This window comes from Hyaena hyaena, unplaced genomic scaffold (assembly GCF_003009895.1).
Source record: "Hyaena hyaena isolate Hyena2069 unplaced genomic scaffold, ASM300989v1 scaffold_130, whole genome shotgun sequence".
Classification (NCBI taxonomy): Eukaryota; Metazoa; Chordata; class Mammalia; order Carnivora; family Hyaenidae; genus Hyaena; species Hyaena hyaena.
The window spans coordinates 197,780-217,169 of record NW_024080762.1 but is presented as its reverse complement, the minus strand read 5'-3'; the positions used below and the strand labels follow the sequence as shown (position 1 = coordinate 217,169).

General features: G+C 39.5%; 1 protein-coding gene across 2 annotated transcripts in view; it reads right to left on the bottom strand.

Moving 5' to 3' along the window:
* The window catches only part of NPTN (neuroplastin), an 80,362-nt gene extending 62,162 nt beyond the window's left edge, over positions 1 to 18,200 (bottom strand). For both annotated transcript variants that reach the window (XM_039237835.1, XM_039237836.1), the window contains exon 1: positions 17,947 to 18,200. In XM_039237835.1, the coding sequence (XP_039093766.1) occupies positions 17,947 to 18,037 (91 nt within the window). In that variant the 5' untranslated portion in view covers positions 18,038 to 18,200. The remainder of the gene's footprint in view (positions 1 to 17,946) is intronic.
* Positions 18,201 to 19,390: the final 1,190 nt, after the last annotated feature.

Genomic DNA, 19,390 nt, shown 5'->3' with positions numbered 1-19,390 from the left:
TTCATGTGCACTCCACAGTAAGTGGTAGCTTTGCAGGGAAGCACTAAAATTTACCAGCCCACAGTAAGCACCTCATAGTTCATAATCAATATTCATTACTAGCCACCTGCCTGGAATTCTTTCTGCCTTTATGTTCTTACTTCTATAAGGAATTAATTTCCTTTGTGACTAGACCTCAAAGACTTGCTGAGTGGTTTCTGGAAAATATGAACATTATGACCTTGTGGGAATTAAAAGATTTTAAGAGCATGTTAAAAAAATCTCCATCATATAAAGAAAATCTAAACTAAACAGCTATTAGGAAAAGTAAAAATACCCAAAAGTCACAATATGCAAACACTCCAGCTCAAAAACGAGTCAAAGAAACTTTTTATATGACAAGTATAATCAAATTTGCCACCCCTCTGCCTCAAAGAGCCTGAAATAAAACAGAATTTAAAAGTGCCAAATGTTTGTCTAGAAACAATGAAGATACCAGAATAGACAAGACCAGTTAGTTAGGTATGGGTAAGAACTAAAAATAAGACAGAAAAAAATTAGAAAAAGAACATCTGTTGTTACTCATTGTCACTGAAGGGAATTATATTGATGATGACTAAATTCTTGATACCTGAAATTTTTCATTCCAAATAGGAAAAAAGGGGGAGGGGGGAGACTTTATAAAAAATATATGTATACTATATATATATTATATATATTTCTTGACTGTACGTGTGTGCGCGCGCGCACACACAAATATATATAAAACTAAAGCAGAGCTCTTAAAAATGACTCAAAATCATATTGCGGAGGAAAATAAAGAGAACAGAATTCTGAGGATGGGAATAAGTTTCTTGTACTGCCTTAATCATTTAGGTCTGTCTTAATGCTTAAGGTTAAAAAGAAAAAAAAACTTCCTGCTGCTAAAGTATGAAAACACAAGATGTACAGCAAGATGTATATGCTTTTAAAGCATTTTACAAGAAGAAAATGTGGAACCTTTAAAGCATTCAATGCACAACTGGAAAAAAAATCATACGTGTGAGTTTCCTAGTGAAAATCATGTTGCTAAATTTCTCACCCGAGCAACAACTATAAAAATATGTCACTACTATAACATAATCTAATCTTGAAGGTGTAATAAAGTGTTGTAGTACTAGTAATATTACTCACTCTGTTGTTTCAAAATTAAATAGTACTGCTAAATAAACATCATTGCTAAGCTAAAACTGAAAGCTAACCTGAAAGACTAAGGAGACTGATCTGCTGAAATAGTTTGGCATTAGCATGTTTAGTGTTATAAGCATCAAGCTCCAAATACCTTAAATGGTGGATAGGCTGTGTGTTAGCTGAAAACTGTCATTTTAATTACTTCTTTGCTTTTATTAACCATTAGAAGGGACTAATATCCCCATATTAGAGATTTCAAATTTCATAATCATTTCACTATAAAACACAGCTAGCTTTGAGATTAAAAAGGAAACCAAGATAACTGAAAGGATATTAGTGACAGAAAAGGTCATCCAGCACATATCTTGTGTCAGGTATCATCATGCTAAGTGATTTATGTATGCAATCTCATTCTAACCACCACTGTGTGAGAAGGATCTATTATTCCTAATTAACAGATACGGAAACAGGGATTAAGAGAATTGCCAAAATTCAGGACTCCAATCCAACGCCTCTGCCTTCAAAATTCATAATATAATCCTTTGGTAAAGAACATGCAAAAACGGGGTCCACGGACAGCTTTATTTGACCAGTAGAGTATTTTTCAAAGTCCAACTTGCAGTGTTTTCAGTCAAAGCATGTATTGTATTTACTAGTTTAGCAAATGGTACTTGCCAAGCTCCTGCAATAAATGAACTTGCAGCCCCTGCTTTAATGCATTTTAACAGAAAGAGGGGCACCTGGGTGGCTCAGCTGGTTAAGCATCCAACTTTGCTCAGGTCATGATCTCACAGTTCATGAGTTGGAGCCCTGCATCCGTCTCTGTGCTGACAGCTCAGAGCGTGGAGCTTGCTTTGGATTCTGTCCTTCTCTCTCTCGGCCCCTCCCCTACTTGCGCTAGGTCTCTCTCTCAAAAATGAATAAACATTAAAAAAAATTAATGCATATTAACAAAAAGAATAAAAACAAGTGACAGCTGCTCTCCTTGCCTTTCCATTCCTAGAATACTAGGGCTTTGACCAACGGTTGTTCTGGGGACTAGGAACTATAATCATTTAGCAAGAGGATATTTACAAGTGGAGGGAATCATGGAGATATTTTCAACAGAGATTGCTCTGCCTTTTATGGAGCATTCTGTAAATCTGTTGGTTTATTTTTGATTGATACATAACTGAGACGGTACTACTACCCTCGAGTAGACCAAGTCCACGGATCCTCAATATCCCACTGTTGCACATGAATTTAGCCTCAGCCCTTCCGTCTTGACCCAGAGTTTGCCTTCTGGGCCTGCACTCAGAGGGCTACATAACTATCCTCAGGTGCAAGGGAAAAAAAAACAAAAGAAGACAAGGGTTAATGTTCCCTACTCATAGTTATTTATGACACAGTCTGCGTACTCTGTCCTTGAGATAACGGCTATTCCCTTGAAACTCCCCAAAACCATAAGCCGGCCTTCAAAATAACAAATGTTGTCCTACATGGCAGGATAAGGACTGCTCTCTTTCTCACTTTGTAGCTTTTTTTTTTTTTTTTTTTTTAACAATAACCGGTCAATTCTGCTTCTGTACTTTCCACTTGCTTACTTGCTCATTATAAAAAGCCCTAAGTCCTTGCACTCGGGGCCGCACATTTAGAGTTCTGTGTTAACTATGTGTGGTCCTGGCCGGTAATAAAGACTCCCTTACTTCAGCTTCAGTGGTCTCGGTTGGTCTGTGTCTCTCGGCCTAACAACAACAAAGTAGGAAAGTCCTGCACAACAAAGAGCTGTCCCCCTCTCCACACACAACTTTCAAATGACATTCAAGATGAGAAACTTGCTCTGAGCCTAGAAACTCTATTTTAAATATAACACATGAAAAACAAATACTTTTTTTTTAATGTTTTATTTATTTCTAGGAGAGAGAGAGACAGCGTGAGCAGGGGAGGGTCAGAGAGAGGGAGTCACAGACTGAAACAGGCTCCAGGTTCTGAGCTGGCAGTCAGCACATAGCCCGATGCGGGGCTCGAACCCACGAACCGCGAGATCATGACCTAAGCGAAAGTCGGACGCTTAACCGACTAAGCCACCCAGGCGCCCCGAAAAACAAATATTCTTACATGATTGTAATCATTCAATTTTCCAGGAATGCAATTACCATGTAAAGTGAGAATAAACTGGACTTTGGACTTTCATTTGGAACTTCACCAAAAGTTGTTGACCTTCTCAGAAAATGACACTGTCAATAGCAATACCACCTGTGGCATCTGACTCACCTTTACAGAAGGACTATACTAGCCTGCATTTAGAGCTATCCCATTCTTGTTTTTTCTACATAATAATATAAATGGCAGGCTACCTCACTGCCTTCTTATGCAGCCATGCCTGAACATTCAGACTGAACTAAATATTTTAAGTTATTTTCTCCTATATTACATTTAGGGAATTACATATTTTTTTCTTAATGTGTAGAAAGCTTGAAACATCTATGAATTTCACGCAGGATAGTAAAGGAGAGTTACAAAAGTGTTAAAAATGAGGACACAAAATATACCTTACTTTCTGTCATCTAGCTAGAAGGAATACATAGGGATGAGGCATAACAGGGTGTCCCTGTAACCAGATTTACTTGAGATGACAGCAGTACAGGGAAGCACACTTCAAAGACTATAAAAATATACTATCAGCCTTCCCTAGCAGAGAGAGGATGGTTCAGTGAAAAGGCCAGTCTGCTGACAACCAACTAAAATGCACGTTCTAAGGGCACCTGAGTAACTCAGTTGGTTAAGTATCTGACTCTTGATTTCAGCTTGGGTCATAATTCCAGGGTAGTGAGATCAAGCCCTGCATCAGGGCCTGCTTGGGATTCTCTCTCTCCCTCTGCCCCCTCCCCCACTCACATGTGCATACTCTCTCTAAAATAATAAATAAAATGCAGATTCAAATAAAATAAAATAAAATGCACATTCTAAGATATAGTCATCATTTGTCAGAAAAACCAACCTTGAATTAATCTTGCCCTTCTCATTAGTACTTTATTTTCCTCTTCAATTTCCTAGGAACCACCAGAGTTGCAGTTAATCTACAAAGGTAAATGATCTATAAAGGACAAGGCCCTATAACTCAATGCTATACGTACATGTCACTTTATAATACAGCAGTTTACAAAGCAGTTTCCCACACATTATCACTTAATCTAATGAAAACCCTATAGATTAAGCATTATACCAATTTTAAAAATAGAAACAGCAGCAACTAAAATGAAAATAGGAATTCAAAGCTACTGCCAAATCCAGTGCTTTTCCTACTCACCCAGAATGTCCCACAAAATAACATTTTTAACATCATTTTTATTTATATTTTATATTCATAGGGAGGAAAGAACTATCAGCTTATTTATCCTGTAATACAGTCTCCAACTGAATTTAGGCATCAAATTTAAACTATACTAATTTTCTAGTTTCATAAAAACCATGAATTATTTTTTAACATTTCTTAAAACTGTCTTAAGTGTATTTCAAATAAATGTCTAAGTATAGTTATGATTATGCTTTATGCTACTTTACATCATTTACCCTGGAACCTATTACATTGTTCAATCCTTGTTACTCCTATAGCCACCTCACCCCAGCCCACACCAAAGGACAGAAAGTAAAGTCTCTTATGCTGAACTATTAATATATAGTGACACACCTCTGGTCAAAGACCTTATAATTAAGGTTCATGAACCATGATTTTTCTTAGTATTAAAATTTAACTGTAGGGGCATCTGCATGGCTCAGTCAGTTAGGCATCTGACTTCAGCTCAGGTCATGATCTCATGGTTCTTGGGTTTGAGCCCCATGTCAGGCTTTGTGCCGACAGCTGAGAGCCTGGAGCCTGCTTCAGGTTCTGTGCCTCCCCTTCTCTCTCTGCCCCTCCCCCGCGAATGAGTGTGAGTGAGCGCGCGCACACTTCTGCACGTGTTCTCTCTCAAAAAGTATTTTTTAAAATAAATAAAATTTAACTGTAAAGAAATCACATCCCTAGACTGCAGAGCTAACATCTACTTTCTGACTCTCTACATCAGCTGGCTGTAACTCAGCAAGTGAAAATTACTCTGAACCCACTAGAAGGAAAAGGGTGTGTCATATCTTCATTCATACCTTTCTCTTCTTCCAAGCCAATAATGCAAATTTATTCCAGAGTAAAATCTGAAGGACACTCTTTGAACTAACAGCCCCAGAATCAAGTTTGTCACATAGCCTCAGGCAATGGTGCCCTAAATTTTAAAATACTTTAGGTAGAGGAAAGGAATTGCTAAAAAATCCAACCTGAGACCTTCTGTTCACATCCTTCCTGAAAATAGCTTCAATTTTTAGAGAATAAAAAAACATACCCTATCAAATATAATAGAATTGAAGAACATATATAGAAGTGTGATGAAACCAAAAAAAAAAAAAAAAAANGAATAAAAAAACATACCCTATCAAATATAATAGAATTAAAGAAAAAAAAAAAAAGTGTAAAAAAACAAAAAAAAAAAAAAAAAAACCCACGATTCTAAACTATATTTTCTCATATAAAATTTGCAATATAATACAATTTTGGTCACATTAAATCTACTTTAAAAAGATTTCTTTTGGGGCACCTGGGTGGCTTAGGCGGTTAAGCGTCCGACTTTCGCTTAGGTCATGATCTCGCGGTTCGTGGGTTCGAGCCCCGCGTGGGACTCTGTGGCTGACTGCCAGCTCAGAGCCTGGAGCCTATTTCAGTCTGTGACTCTCTCTCTCTCTGACCCTCCCCTGCTCACGCTGTCTCTCTCTCTTTCCTAGAAATTAAAAAAAAAAAAAAAAAAAAGATTTCTTTTGAGGCACCTGGGTGGCTCAGTCGGTTAAGCATACAACTTGTGGTTTCTGCTCAGGTCTTGGTCTCACAGTTCGTGAGTTCGAGCCCCGTATCAAATCCCCTGCTTGGGATACTCTCTCTCCCTCCCTCTCTCTCTGCTCTTCCCCTGCGTGCTCGTGCTCTTTCTCTTTCTCTCTCTCTCTCAAATAAACTTTAAAAAAATTTCAAACTCACCAAATTACAAGACTCTTTGTTACTTAAATTCTAAATGGCAAACCAAAATAGGAAGAAAAAAGGACATTCTTCTAGTGTTGCTAGACTTAGCAAATAAAAATTCCTCATTGTTTATCTGAAATACAAATATAAACTGGGCATCCTGCATTTTATCTGGCAACCTTACACTGTGAATTAAAGTGAGCTCCCACCTCTACCAAAGTATTACAGCACTAGCTCCCACTCAAAGAACAAGGGAGGGCTTCTATCACAGCAGAATTTTGACCAATGAAGAGTCTGTAAGTGTTCTTTTCCTGTTGATAAGTCTTTCTTAATAACTGATATTTACCATATAAAAGACAAAGCCTAATTTCTAAGAGCCAAAGGTTAAGCTTTTACTAGGTTCCATGCAGGCTAGTGAATGAACTCTTACGAAGCTTATGCTTCCATGTGTAAAACACACATTGGAAAAGTTTCATAGTGTAGGTTTTTGATAACTAAATTTAAAAAGTTGTTTATAAAGGATATAACAAACAGAAGCCTGTTTTCAGCATTACAGGCAGATCCTAAAAGCTACTTTAGGGGCACCTGGGTGGCTTAGTCAATTAAGCATCCCACTCTTGTTTTTTCCCCCCTTTTCCTCCTTTTCTCCTTTTTTTAAAATTTAAATCCAAGTTAGTTAACATAGTGTAATATCGATTTCAGGAAGAGAATTTAGTGATTCATCACTTTCATATAATACCCAGTGCTCATCTCAACAAGGTGCCCTCCTTAAGGTCCATCACCTGTTTAGCCCATCCTCTGACCCAAAGAACACCCCACCAGCAACCCTCACTTTGTTCTCTGTATTTAAGAATCTCTTATTGTTTGTCTCCCTGTCTTTATCTTATATTTGCTTCCCTTCTGCTATGTTCATCTGTTTCGTTTCTTAAATACCTCATATGAGTGAAATCATATTATTTGTCTTTCTCTGAATGACTTCTTTTGTTTAGCATGATACACTCTAGTTCCATGCACATTGTTGCAAATGGCAAGATTTCATTCTTTTTGATTGCTACTGACTCTTGATTTTGGCTTAGGTCACAATCCCAGCGGCATGGAATTGAGCCTCCACTGGGCTCCGAGCTGAGTGTGGTGCCTGCTTGAGATTCTCTGCGCCTCCCCCCCGCCCCACCATCTCTCCACCTCTTTCTCCGAAAAAAGGGGTTTTTTTAATGCATTAAAAGCTACTTTAATGGATTCTAAAGTTAACCTATCATTTTTCTTGAATTCAGAATCATAGAACATTAGTGTTGGAAACAAAATAATTTCTGACCCTTAGAAACTTCTAGACATCCCACTTCATTTTATATTCATGTCCATAAAGGTTTGTTCTTCTATTATTGAGCTCCTAAGCAAGTACTAGAGATCCTCCCTTTTGTTTTATGAGATCTCTCTCCTCTCAACCAGTGCTTTGTCCTACTTACAATGGCACTGACAATAAGTGCAAATAACTATTTTGCTAGTTTCTTTAAAATCTTATTACTAAACCTATACAATTTCCTTGTGCTCTAGGCCACTGCTCTTTCATGCAGCCCATCCATCTTTGGAGACTGCCTAATTCCCTTACTTCATTTACACTGCTACCTTGAAGATATTAATAGATAGTCACATCCCACTAGTGTTCCCTTTTCCTAAATTTAGATCCTTCAGGCTTTTTTCCTAAGTCTTATGCTTCCATCAGTGTATAATTATCTGCATTTTACCTTAAATGTGGACAGAAAGTGTTCATAATTATTTGAAGTTCTATCCTAGTAAGAAAACAGTAACACTGTTAGTAGTTCCATAATTTTGATATGTGATCACTAGGTTAATTTGTCTAAGGGTAATTCAAGGACAGTTCCCAGCAAGTTATCTGAAACCTCTTTATAGCTGCTTTTTTCTAGGTAGCAGTTTCCTGGTTTGCATTAAGACCATTTATTTCATCTTCCTTGGTGATGATTTGATGTTCAGCATTAATGAATAGAATTTCAATGCTGAAGCTACTATGCCACTTTTTCCAGGTGTTCCACAATGGTTTCCAATCTGCTAAACTTATATAACTGAAAAAAATCCTAAATTAACTGTAGCATATTCCTTCAACCTAGGACTGAAAAGTATTTCAGGGGTGCCTCACTGGCTCCTTCAGTAGAACATATGATTCTTGATCTCAGGGTTGTGAGTTCAAGCCCCATGTCGGGTGTAGAGATTACTTTAAAAAGAAGGTCCTTGGAAGGAAGGAGGGGAAAAAGAAAGTATTCCAATAGTTGGCAAAACAGAACAAGGACATACTGTTCGCCTTTTTTCCCTCCAAGCAATGTCTAAAAATGAGAAAATAAACTTGCTACTCTAGGATCTTAAATGTGAAAGGCTAATGATTCTTCTGTGATGCTTCTTTCTTTCTCCCTCCCTTCCTGTGGCCAATGCTCAAGTCACTCTGTACTCCCCAGCAAAGTGCCTCAAACAACAGAGTAAGCATTCAGCTGTTAACAGGTAGAGCTATCAACCCTGTACTCAACCAGTAATTCGAAGGCAAGGGCTAAGGAATAAGGAACAGAAGTTCTAATTTAAAAGGACAACTAAACATACCACAAAACTTATGCCTTGATTATGATATTCAAATTGCTGTAGCTTCCCCTATGTCCAAATAGGGGGGGAAATCAGTATTATACAAGTAATGGCTAATGTACTAACTCAACATTGCTATATTTTCCTCATTAATAGTTACTAGTAACAGTATATGTTGATATTACTGACAGATACCTTGTGAACAATCCTTACGGTGTTTATAAAAATCATCAGATTGTTCCAGCCTAACATGGCATATAAAAAATAAAAACAACTCAAAACTACTCCATATCAGAAAATGCTGTTTTTCAAATAGGAGTCTTACCACCCATTAATGAACTATGGATGGAGCCAGAAGGTCACAATAGTTTTCTTCTTATACATTAGAGTGCAGACATTATTGTACAGAATGTCACATATTTACACATCTTAGTCATAAATAAAATCTATTTCACCATCTGGGTCACAAACTAAAGTGTGAAAGCCTTTTTCTAAAGAGCTTTTATATTTTTAGAATCATTTCAACATAATTAAATGTGAACCAAATTATTTCTATTTTACTTATATAAGCTAATCCCTACTAAGTACATTTCAGCAACTAGAAAATTTTAATTTGTAATGTTAATTATCAGGTTATTTTTAAATTAATAAGCAGCAAGGATGTAGTTGATAACACTTGAAACTAGATAATGAATATATGGGAGTTTATTACATTACTCACTCTACTTTTTATATGTTTGACATTCTAACAAAAACATTTTTTAAAAAGCAAGGAAACAGACATACCTAACAAATACAAAGAAGAATAATGAATAAATATATAAACTGAGACTTTTAAGGGGCACCTGGGTGGCTCAGTTGGTTAAGCTTCCAACCTTGCCTCAGGTCATGATCTCATGGTTCGTGAGTTCCAGCCCTATGTCTGGCTTTGTGCTGACAGCTCAGAGCCTGGAGTCGGCTTCAGACTGTATCTCCCTCTCTCTCTACCCCTCCCCTGCTTGCTCTCTCTGCCTCTCTCAAAAATAAACATTTAAAAAATTTTTTGAGACTTTCAACACACTGTTTCTAAGGACTATCTACCTAGGAACTTCCTCAGATTTAATTCTGGTAATACTTGGATTGCCTTGTTCAACTATAATGGAAAGGTTTAGAGATCTAAAAAAATACTAAGACCGGAGAAATGAAGTCATAAATAGAAAACAAACCTCTTCAAAGGATAATACGATTGTTTAGTGTGCTTCGTTTTCTCTTCACTGCTTCTACAAGAGTCAAATACGTTTGGGGCGCCTGGGTGGCTTAGTTGGTTAAGCGTCCGACTTTCACTTAGGTCATGATCTCGCGGTTCGTGGGTTCGAGCCCCGCGTCGGGCTCTGTGCTGACTGCCAGCTCAGAGCCTAGAGCCTGTTTCAGATTCTTTGTCTCCCTCTTGCTCTGACCCTCCCCTGCTCACGCTGTCTCTCTCTCTCTCTCTCCCCTAGAAATAAATAAAAATATTAAAAAAAAAAAGTCAAATACGTTTATTTTTTTTTTAATGTTTGTTTATTTTTTAGAGAGAAAACGGGGGGGGGGGGGGCAGGAGCAGTGAGAGAGAGGGAGACACAGAATCTGAAGCAGGCTCCAGGCTCTGAGCTGTCAGCACAGAGCCCAGTGCAGGACCTGAACCCAGGAACCATGACGTCATGACCTAAACCAAAGTCCAACTAAGTCACCCTGGTGCCCCAGTCAACTACCTTTCAACCAACAGAACACAAAGTATCTACCTACCTGGCAGTGATTTTCATTTTTTAAAATGTTTGATTCACACTGTCAATTTTCCCAGTGAGTTTAATATATGTTCTCTATTACACCATTCTGCCTTCCTTGAAATAAAAACTACAAATGTCTGAAGTAAGTTTACAGGCAGTTGGGATTTCAAAGCAGTGCATGCCTCAGTGTCAATTTTTCTTATTTCCAAAATGTAAATTTCTAAAAACTTAGTAAAACAAAGTATTCTGTCCCTTGAGCCTCCAAGTTGTAAGGTCAATAGAACTGTGTAATTTTAGGAATGGAAGGGAATTTACACATCATCTAGTAAAAGTGGTTTTCAAATGCTCTATCAGGAAGAAAAGAATCAACGTCCTAACAATTGATATACACAAGTACACTCTTTTTTTTTTTTCTGTATCATGCATATGGAACATTTTGCCTTGTTAGTATTCTATTAGAAAATGACTTGACCCAATAAACTATTTGTAAAAAAAAAAAAAAGAAAAAAGAAAAAAAAAAAAGAAAATGACTTGACCTTCTGTCTTGTATTTTATATTTAATCACTTTTAGAATGTGAGTATACATTTGGATATGATTTAAACAACTGCTACATTTTGGAACTTAATATTTTCTGATAATAGAATCTTGTATAATATATAGAACCCTGACGCTTTCAGAGTGATTTCACATTGTCTCATTTATATCTCACTGTATGGAGGAATACTTGGGTGTAACAACAATATAAACTAAGGTATAACAAAGAGAAGCAAAGCATATTTAAACTGATATATTTCTGGAAAATTCCTAAAACACACCATAAGCTTCTAGCAATTGAGATTATCTGGAAAGAAAGCCAGTCTTAATGCATTCCATAATTGTTTTCAGAAATGCAAAATACCATTCACAACTTTTTAGTACAAGTAACTTAATATAAGATTGTTTCCATTAAAGCTGACCACAATCTGTTTTAATGAAGAGATAGGACTGGGTTTTTAAAATTAACAAAAACATTCATTTGTTTTAACAAAAACAAATGAAACAAAAAACCAGCAGGTGGGTGAGGAACATTAAATATGTCTCCCACTAACTTACTGTATACAAATACTTATGAAATTCTTTAAACCCCATTTCTACACAGATAGACCAATTAAAAGTTCTAGGCAATCAGGTAAAATTAACCTCAAGTTAATTAGGTTTGATTAATGTATATCTTTGTATCTACATAAAAACAGACAAAAAAGTTAGATCTACTTTCAGTTTCACATAACATAGTAAATTAGAATTAGGAAGGTATAAATCTGGACTCTGTCTAAACTGAATTCTTGAAAAACAGATGTTTTATGCAGAAATCATGTTTTTACATAAGATCACTGCAGTATTTCATTTTAAGCTCAGTGAGAAACATATATAATACACATACACACACACACAAATAAATAAATAAATAATAAATAAATGAATAACTGGTGAGGTCTATTTCTTGCCTTCCCAAAGCTAATCCTTACCAACTAAAATCAGATTTCTGGAAAAAAAAAAATCTACAAAAACCTCACAAACAAGTTTAAAAATGCATTATCTAAGGTGTTTACAATTAAATTCCATGTCATCAGGGGTGCCTGGGTGGCTCAGGTTGGGCATCCAGGTTGGTATCAGGTTGGGAAGTTGGGCATCCAACTTCAGCTCAGGCCATGATCTCACCATCCATGAGTTTGAGCCTTGCATCAGGTTCTATGCCGACAGCTTACAGCCTGGAGTCTGCTTCAGATTCTGTGTCTCCCTCTCGCTCTCTGCCCCTTCCTTGCTCACACTCTATCTCTCAAAAATAAAATAAAAACATTAAAAAAACAAACTCCATGTATGTCATCAATGGTAGTTTTAACAATTCATGTAAAACAATACAATAATGTTTGATTTAAAGAGGCACACTGAGGGGTGCCTGGGTGGCTCAGTTGGCTAAGGGTCTGACTTCAGCTCAGGACATGATCTCATCAGAGCTTCTGAGCATTAGAGCCCCGTGCCGGTGGGCTCTGTGATGATGGGTCAGAGCCCATATCCTGCCTCAGCTTCTGTGCCTCCTTCTCTCTCTGCCCCTCCCCTACTTGCACTCTCTCTCTCTAAAATAAATTTTTTTTTTTTTAAATTAAGAGGCAGACTGAAAGTCAAGCCAATTGTTCACAGGAGGAGATTTTGCACCATTTTTTAAAAAAATGTTGATGTATGAATTTACTTTAGAGGTTCCTGTTGTATTCTTTCTGACAGATTCTATTTTTCCAGATGCTCCTCAAATAAATATTTATTTTTCAGTCTTACATCCTACTTTTCGCCTTGTACTACTGCAGCTTTTCTTGCCTTTCCCTTTCTCTTACAACTAACTTCATTCTCTATTTCTGATCTTGTCCAGACTGTGCTCTCACTGTAAACAAAAAATGAACAGATGCAGAAAATTTTTCACAGAATTCACCCCTTCCAAAACTTCTCTGCACAATTTTACCCAAAGCTTTACTGAATACATGATATCCAACATAGTCATTCATTGTTTTTCTACATACTTTATTTGTATAGATATTAGCTACTTGTTACCTTCCCAAATTGTCTTGCAGACAAAAACCTTTGCACAGATCCAGCAAGTATCAGATTTTACATACACCTCACTTTGAAAATACCTCAAACTAAGTAAATGAGAAAATGTTCAAATTGTCACAGCACTTACTTGGTCACACTGTTCATCTCTGCAGATGCAGTTAAACAATTACTTTTATTTTAAAAAAGAAAAAGGCAAAACAGTAACATTTTGCCTTTTGCCAATGTCTAAAAATATGCTCCACTAGAGAAAATGTTTCATATCAAAATTGTACTGAGAACAAGAAAGGGATTCCTTCAAGACCCAACAGTCTAACTCCTCAGGAACATTGGTATAACTCACTCAAAGTCAGATACGTAATGATCTTCAATCCTAATTTTTGGCAAATGTTTGGACTCTGGAGCACATTTATATTTAATGGCTTTTATTTCCTTTTGTTGTTTTAACACCTGGTATATTAGCAAGTCAGCTCTATTAAGTCTCACAACACAAAAACCCATTTGCATCTCTAAATTGAATCTAGTAACCTTGAATAACAAAAACTAAGAGCACAGGACCAATCCTGACTTAGTAACAGGACCTTTCCACCCCAAACCAGGACCAATTTCTCATGCGTAGGTGCTCCACAACATCAGTAGTGACACTTTTGTCAGCTGCCTAAGAGACTAGAGGCTTATAATCTCCTTAGGAAATGCTTTACTGCAAAGCAAACTATTTCTTCTGGTCATTTAAAACCTTATTTAGATTAATTATGTTAAGATGTGTTGCTTGACATCTGGCATGTCTTTTGTGCCACTGCTGTAGGTACATCTGTCTTCTGTCACTCATTCCAGTGCACCCAAAGAAGAGATGCACAATCAATAGCAAATATGTGTCTAAAAACGTACTCAGAAAACTGCAAAACCACTGAAGCAAATAGCACTTGGCAGAAAAGAAAAAGATTTGTGAATCATCTATTTCAAATACTGGCATTGTTACAAATCACAATGTTCACAACTACCCAGTATCACCCAAGCAAAATAGTTTCTTAATATTTCGCTCATTAATAAAATTCATTAGGCTCCTTATTTTCTCCCACTAAGCAGTGTTAATTATCCAATATTATATTTTCAATATGAATATATTACATTTTTACACCCCATTCCACATTCACTCATCAGTTAACACCTCCAACACTCCTACTGTGTGCCAGGCACTACATCCCACTTCTCTTTATCACAACAATGGGATTCTATGAAAATATTCTAGATTCTACCTAGCCCATATGAAAAGTATTTAGTTCACTGAAAGAAAAAGCATGAAATCTCCCAGACAATGAAATGGAAATATAAACTTACTCACCAGAATTTGCAATTGCAGAGGCACTTAAAGTTACATAAGCTCAAGTGCAAATCTCTCTGTTGAGGGCCTTCAAAATGGCCTACTTTACTTTATTCAAGATAATGAACAATATTAAGTAACAAGTGTTCAACATATTCATGAAGAAAAATAGTCAATCTACTTAAAGGATAATAACAGTAACAACTAACACTATAGTGAGCAAACATTTAGTACATATAGTACTGTTCTACTACATAATATAGCATATGGCACATACAGTAACATATAGCAACATATGTTACATATAGTAAAAATTCACTCCCTGTTGAAACTCATTCTCTATATGCCAGGCAGAAATCTAAGTGCTTTAGGGCCATTACCTCATTTAATCTTCGCATCATTCCCTAGGAGACTGGCATTATTATAAATTCCAATTTACAGATGGTAAAAATGAGATTTGGAAGTGATAAGCACTTTACTCCAAGATCACTTAGCTAAAAGGGTTGGACTCAAACACAGGTCTGCGTTCTTGATCACCATATAATGACACCTGGCTTACACTCATTCAATTTTAATTTTAAAGTCTAAAGCTCTGGACTGTCTTATCAAAGGGTTACTTTTTTGAGAAATTTTTTCTTTTCAAGTTTTTATTTAAATTTTAATCAGTTAACATATAGGATTCATCACTTATAACAACCAGGGCTCATCACAAGTGCCCTCCTTAATACCCATCACCCATTTAGCCCATTCCCCACCTTTAAAACAAGTTTCTTCCTTTAAAATGAATTACACCTTTCTTGATACACACAGAAAAAACACAACACTGTAACTAAGGATTTTAATTTCAGCTGTAGTCCTACCAAGTCTAAATATCTGGATGAGAAACAAAGTCTATCTGAGTAAAAGCCTGGAGTCTCTATGGTAATGGGTGAGAAGTAAGAGACCTTGAGGGTCCAAATTCTTCATTTTAGGAATGATGAAAGAGACTTTTTGAAAAACATTTATACTCAATCTAAACTACCACACATATAATCCAGAAACACTTAGGGTTGGTTTTTTTTCCCTAAGCCAGCATTTTAAATAAATAACATTTTGATATCATACAGAGCATAGTATTCATTTCTGATGCACTAGATAAGAAAATACAAACTCCACGACAGGCGGTCAGACTATTACAAGTTGAAAGCATAAATCTTTACAATATGTTATAGAAAGCTATAAAATGGCATCCTTACCTATATGGACTCAAACTCAAAAAAAACAAGTCATTTTTTTCCCTCAAATCAATTTACATTCATTTGGGTCAAGTACAAGCTCAGCTTCACTTCACCAGTCATGTCATATGACTGAATTCAAGCTCATTTCAAGGAAAAGCTGCACTATGCTGTATTTAGAACACATACTGCTGAGAATAGCCAGTTGAGTCTTTGGTAGGCCTATCCAAAAACCTTGCTTTAGTTGCTAAGAAACTACAATTTCACCGTATTATAAATCATTGAAAGAAGCAAAGCCACAGCCCGGAGATTAAACATGTTAAAGATCAAGAAACTGTCACCTCTTGTGCCAAATGAAACAATGTTGGTTCCACAAATCAAACAGGTGAAACTAGTACTGGGCTCCTTTAAGGCACATCATTAATGCAGACTAAAAACTGATGACACAAATCAGACTAACTCTACCCTGCCTTCCAAAGCAGCCACATGCTTTGGAGGAAATTGAAAAAATACCCAACAGACTCCACATATTCAACTCTAGAGACAGAAGAGTATTTCCTTCCTGACCCCTGCAGTGATAATTCAAGGCCGTGAAGCATACATAAGATTTGATTAGTGCAATCTGTTACAACACTTGTATTTAACTGATAATGGTTTTTCAAGCCTTTATCGATGTATTTTCACTGTAATCTTCAGCATTTAAGCCGAGACTCTCAGAATGCTTAACTCTACCGGCTCTTTTAAAAAAAAAAAAAAAAAAAAAAGCCCTTTTTTTCAGTTTCATAAAAATTAAAAAAAGAAAACCATTAAATTTCAACTATTCTAACAAGAGTAATTTTAAGTTGTTCTAGCATAATGAAGACACTGCGGGATTAGCAAAAATAATTTATAGTTCACTCTCTAGCACGGACTTCTCATAAGTTCTTTCCTATAAAAAATACTGTAAAGGCTGTTTTCCACAAGAGCAGAAACTAGCTCACAAGACTTTTCACCGCTGGAAGATCAATTCGGCAGCTGAATTGTAACACAAGTCCTCACGAGCAGTCAGAATCTTTTTTTCTTTTTTTTTTTGGTCCAGATCCCCCATCACCGTGGTTCCTCACGATTCCTCTCCATCTTCTCTGAAGCGCTGCGGTTCAAAACTTAATTCCGTTTCCACTACCCCCTGCACACACCTCGGGAACGACTTCTATGTTCCTCAGAAACGATGGCCGTTCCGCCCTGAAACTTTGCGATCTTAAAAGCCCACTTCCTCCACCGCCTTGTCTTCAGTCACTGATTCGGTCACAACCAGGGCAGTTCCCAGTTTACGTGTTCCTTCCCAAAGGCCTACCCAGTACCCTCCAGCACTCGCCACAACTCCGCTCCTCCCCTCCCTAATATATCCTCCACACTGCACACCAACATTACACCCCCGGCTTCCAGCCTTTTACTCCCTTCCCTTATTTTCTGCCTTCGCCTCACCCCCACCTCTCTAAGCAGACACCCTTAGTGCTCGGATACGTATTCCCCTGCCTCACTTTCAACCCCTTCTCCCCATCCTCAGCTCCTTTTTCCTCTCCTTATTTAGACACTCCTTTTTGCTCTCCCAACCGCTACCCCAGAATGCCCAACACTCCACCCTCCTTAGCAAACCCAGCCCTCTTCCCCCATCTCGTTGAGAGCCCCAGATGCTTCTCCTTCCAGATCCCTTACTGCAGTCAACCCACTACCTTAGCATTCCACCTACCTTCCCTCCACCTCCATATCCAAGGTTCCCGGAGTCTTTACCCCTCCTCGGGGCTCTAGTACTCTGCTCGGTATTCTTCAGGACTCCCCTCCCCCCCCCCAAAGTCTCCCTTATTTTTTTTTTAAGGATGTCACCGGTCTCGCGGGGCTCCCTTAGAATCCCCGATGACCCCAGCGCCCGGGACCCCCGCTCTCTCGGGCAGCCTGACACCACTGCCGTCGCCTTAACCACAAACACCTGCTTTCGACCGCCTTCTTTGAAAGCTGCGCCCCCTCCCCATCCGCCCCCGCTACTCCAGCTCCTCGCGTCGGCTTCCTGGGTGTCCCCTCCCAGACTCGGAGTGACGAGCCACAAGGCGTGGAGCCTCGAAGTCTGCAACACCTCAGGCTCCTAACGGACGCCCCCACCTCTCGGACCGGCGCCTCGGTTCTCACACCCGCGCCTCTTGGAACTCCAGACCGGCATCTCCTCTCGGGTCCGCAGCCCCTCAGTTTCGACCGGCCCTCTTCCCCTTGCTCCGACACCTCCTCGGGCCCGGGACGGCCTGCTCCGGTCGCCGGCGTCTCTCAGCCCCCGCCCGGCCCGCCCCCGGCGCCCCACTTACCGTTCTGAGCGGCGCCTGGCCCTGGGAGGAGGGAGCCGGAGACCAGCAACAGGGAGAGGGCCAGGGCGCTGGGGAGCGACGAGCCCGACATCCTCCCTGCGGAAGACCGAACAGCGAATGGGCCGGGGCCGGGGCCGGAGCCGGGGCCGGGGAAGGGAGGGGAGGGAGGGAGGGGGCGGGCGAGTGCGCGAAGGAGTGAGCGAGGGAGGCAGCAACAGCTAGGCTCCGTCCTTCTCCGTCCTCCTCCTACCGCCGCAGCGCCCAAGCCTCGCGAGATCTTCCCTGCGGGCCGTGGGCGGCTAAGGAGCAACGGCGGCAAGGCTCGCGAGAAGAAGCGGCCTCGACGGTTGCTGCCGCCCCTCAGGCTCTGCGTCCCGCCCCTGCGGAGGCTGATTGGCCTAGAGCTGGATGGATCACGTGCCAACGGCGCTTCTGGCCACGTGACGGAGCGAGGCGGGGCTCCTCCACTCCCTCGGCCCTGAGGAACCGAGTAGTGTGCATTCAGCCTACCTTCTGTGAAACGGGAGCGCGCTTAAATAAGACGACGCTTTGGGGACACAATATATTGGGGACTCTCACCCTGCTTTTCATTTGTTGGAGCTACTGGCCGCAGAATTTGATGCACCACCGCGTTTTTTACGCCTTCCTTTCGTGGTCTCTCATCGAAGTCCTGTTATTCTTTCTGGTCATTGGCCTTAGACCCCTACAGGCATCTGACTCCAACCTCCCTCTTCAACCTTACGTTTTAATCTTCCAGGCATAGTGATGTGCTCCGCGTGTCGGATGCTACCTTGTCCTTCCTGCCTCTCGTGCTCCCGCCGCTTGAAATGTCCTCCTTTTCTGCGCTTCTCCTCCGCCTCCTCCAGCATTTTGACCTTGTTTTGGTTTCATAGAATCTCAGGGCCTGAAGATTCTATGAAATGCGTAACTGCGCATCCATAGACACTAAGTCCTACAAGGAAGTCGTCATGTGTTAACTTTCATGAAGAATCTTAAGAAGCATTTTTATGCAGCGAACATTTATTGAGTACCTGCTGGGTACCAGGTTTTCACACAGGCAATGAAACTCAGGTGAAAGCTAGTCCCCATTTTCACCAAGTTCACACCCTAGTCTATCAGAGGAGCAAGGAAGAGGACAACTGGCTGCATAGCAAAAGGACCCGCAGGAAAGGAGCCCGCAAAGTGCCCTGGCAGCGTGGTCACTGCGGGTTGTATGCAATTGAGAGACGCACGTTTTAACGGTGTTTTTGGTACTGCTAGGAGCACCGTCAATCCTTGGCTAACAAAGGAGTTTCTGTAGCTTGGCTCATCCCTGACTCAGAGCACACATCCTGGGAAGTGTCTGTGGGGTGACATTGTGAGAAGCCAAGTAAACAGTCCCGGTAATCTGACGTGATTCAAAGATAGAGCTTGGGGAACCCGGAGGAAGGATCACTCACCAGGA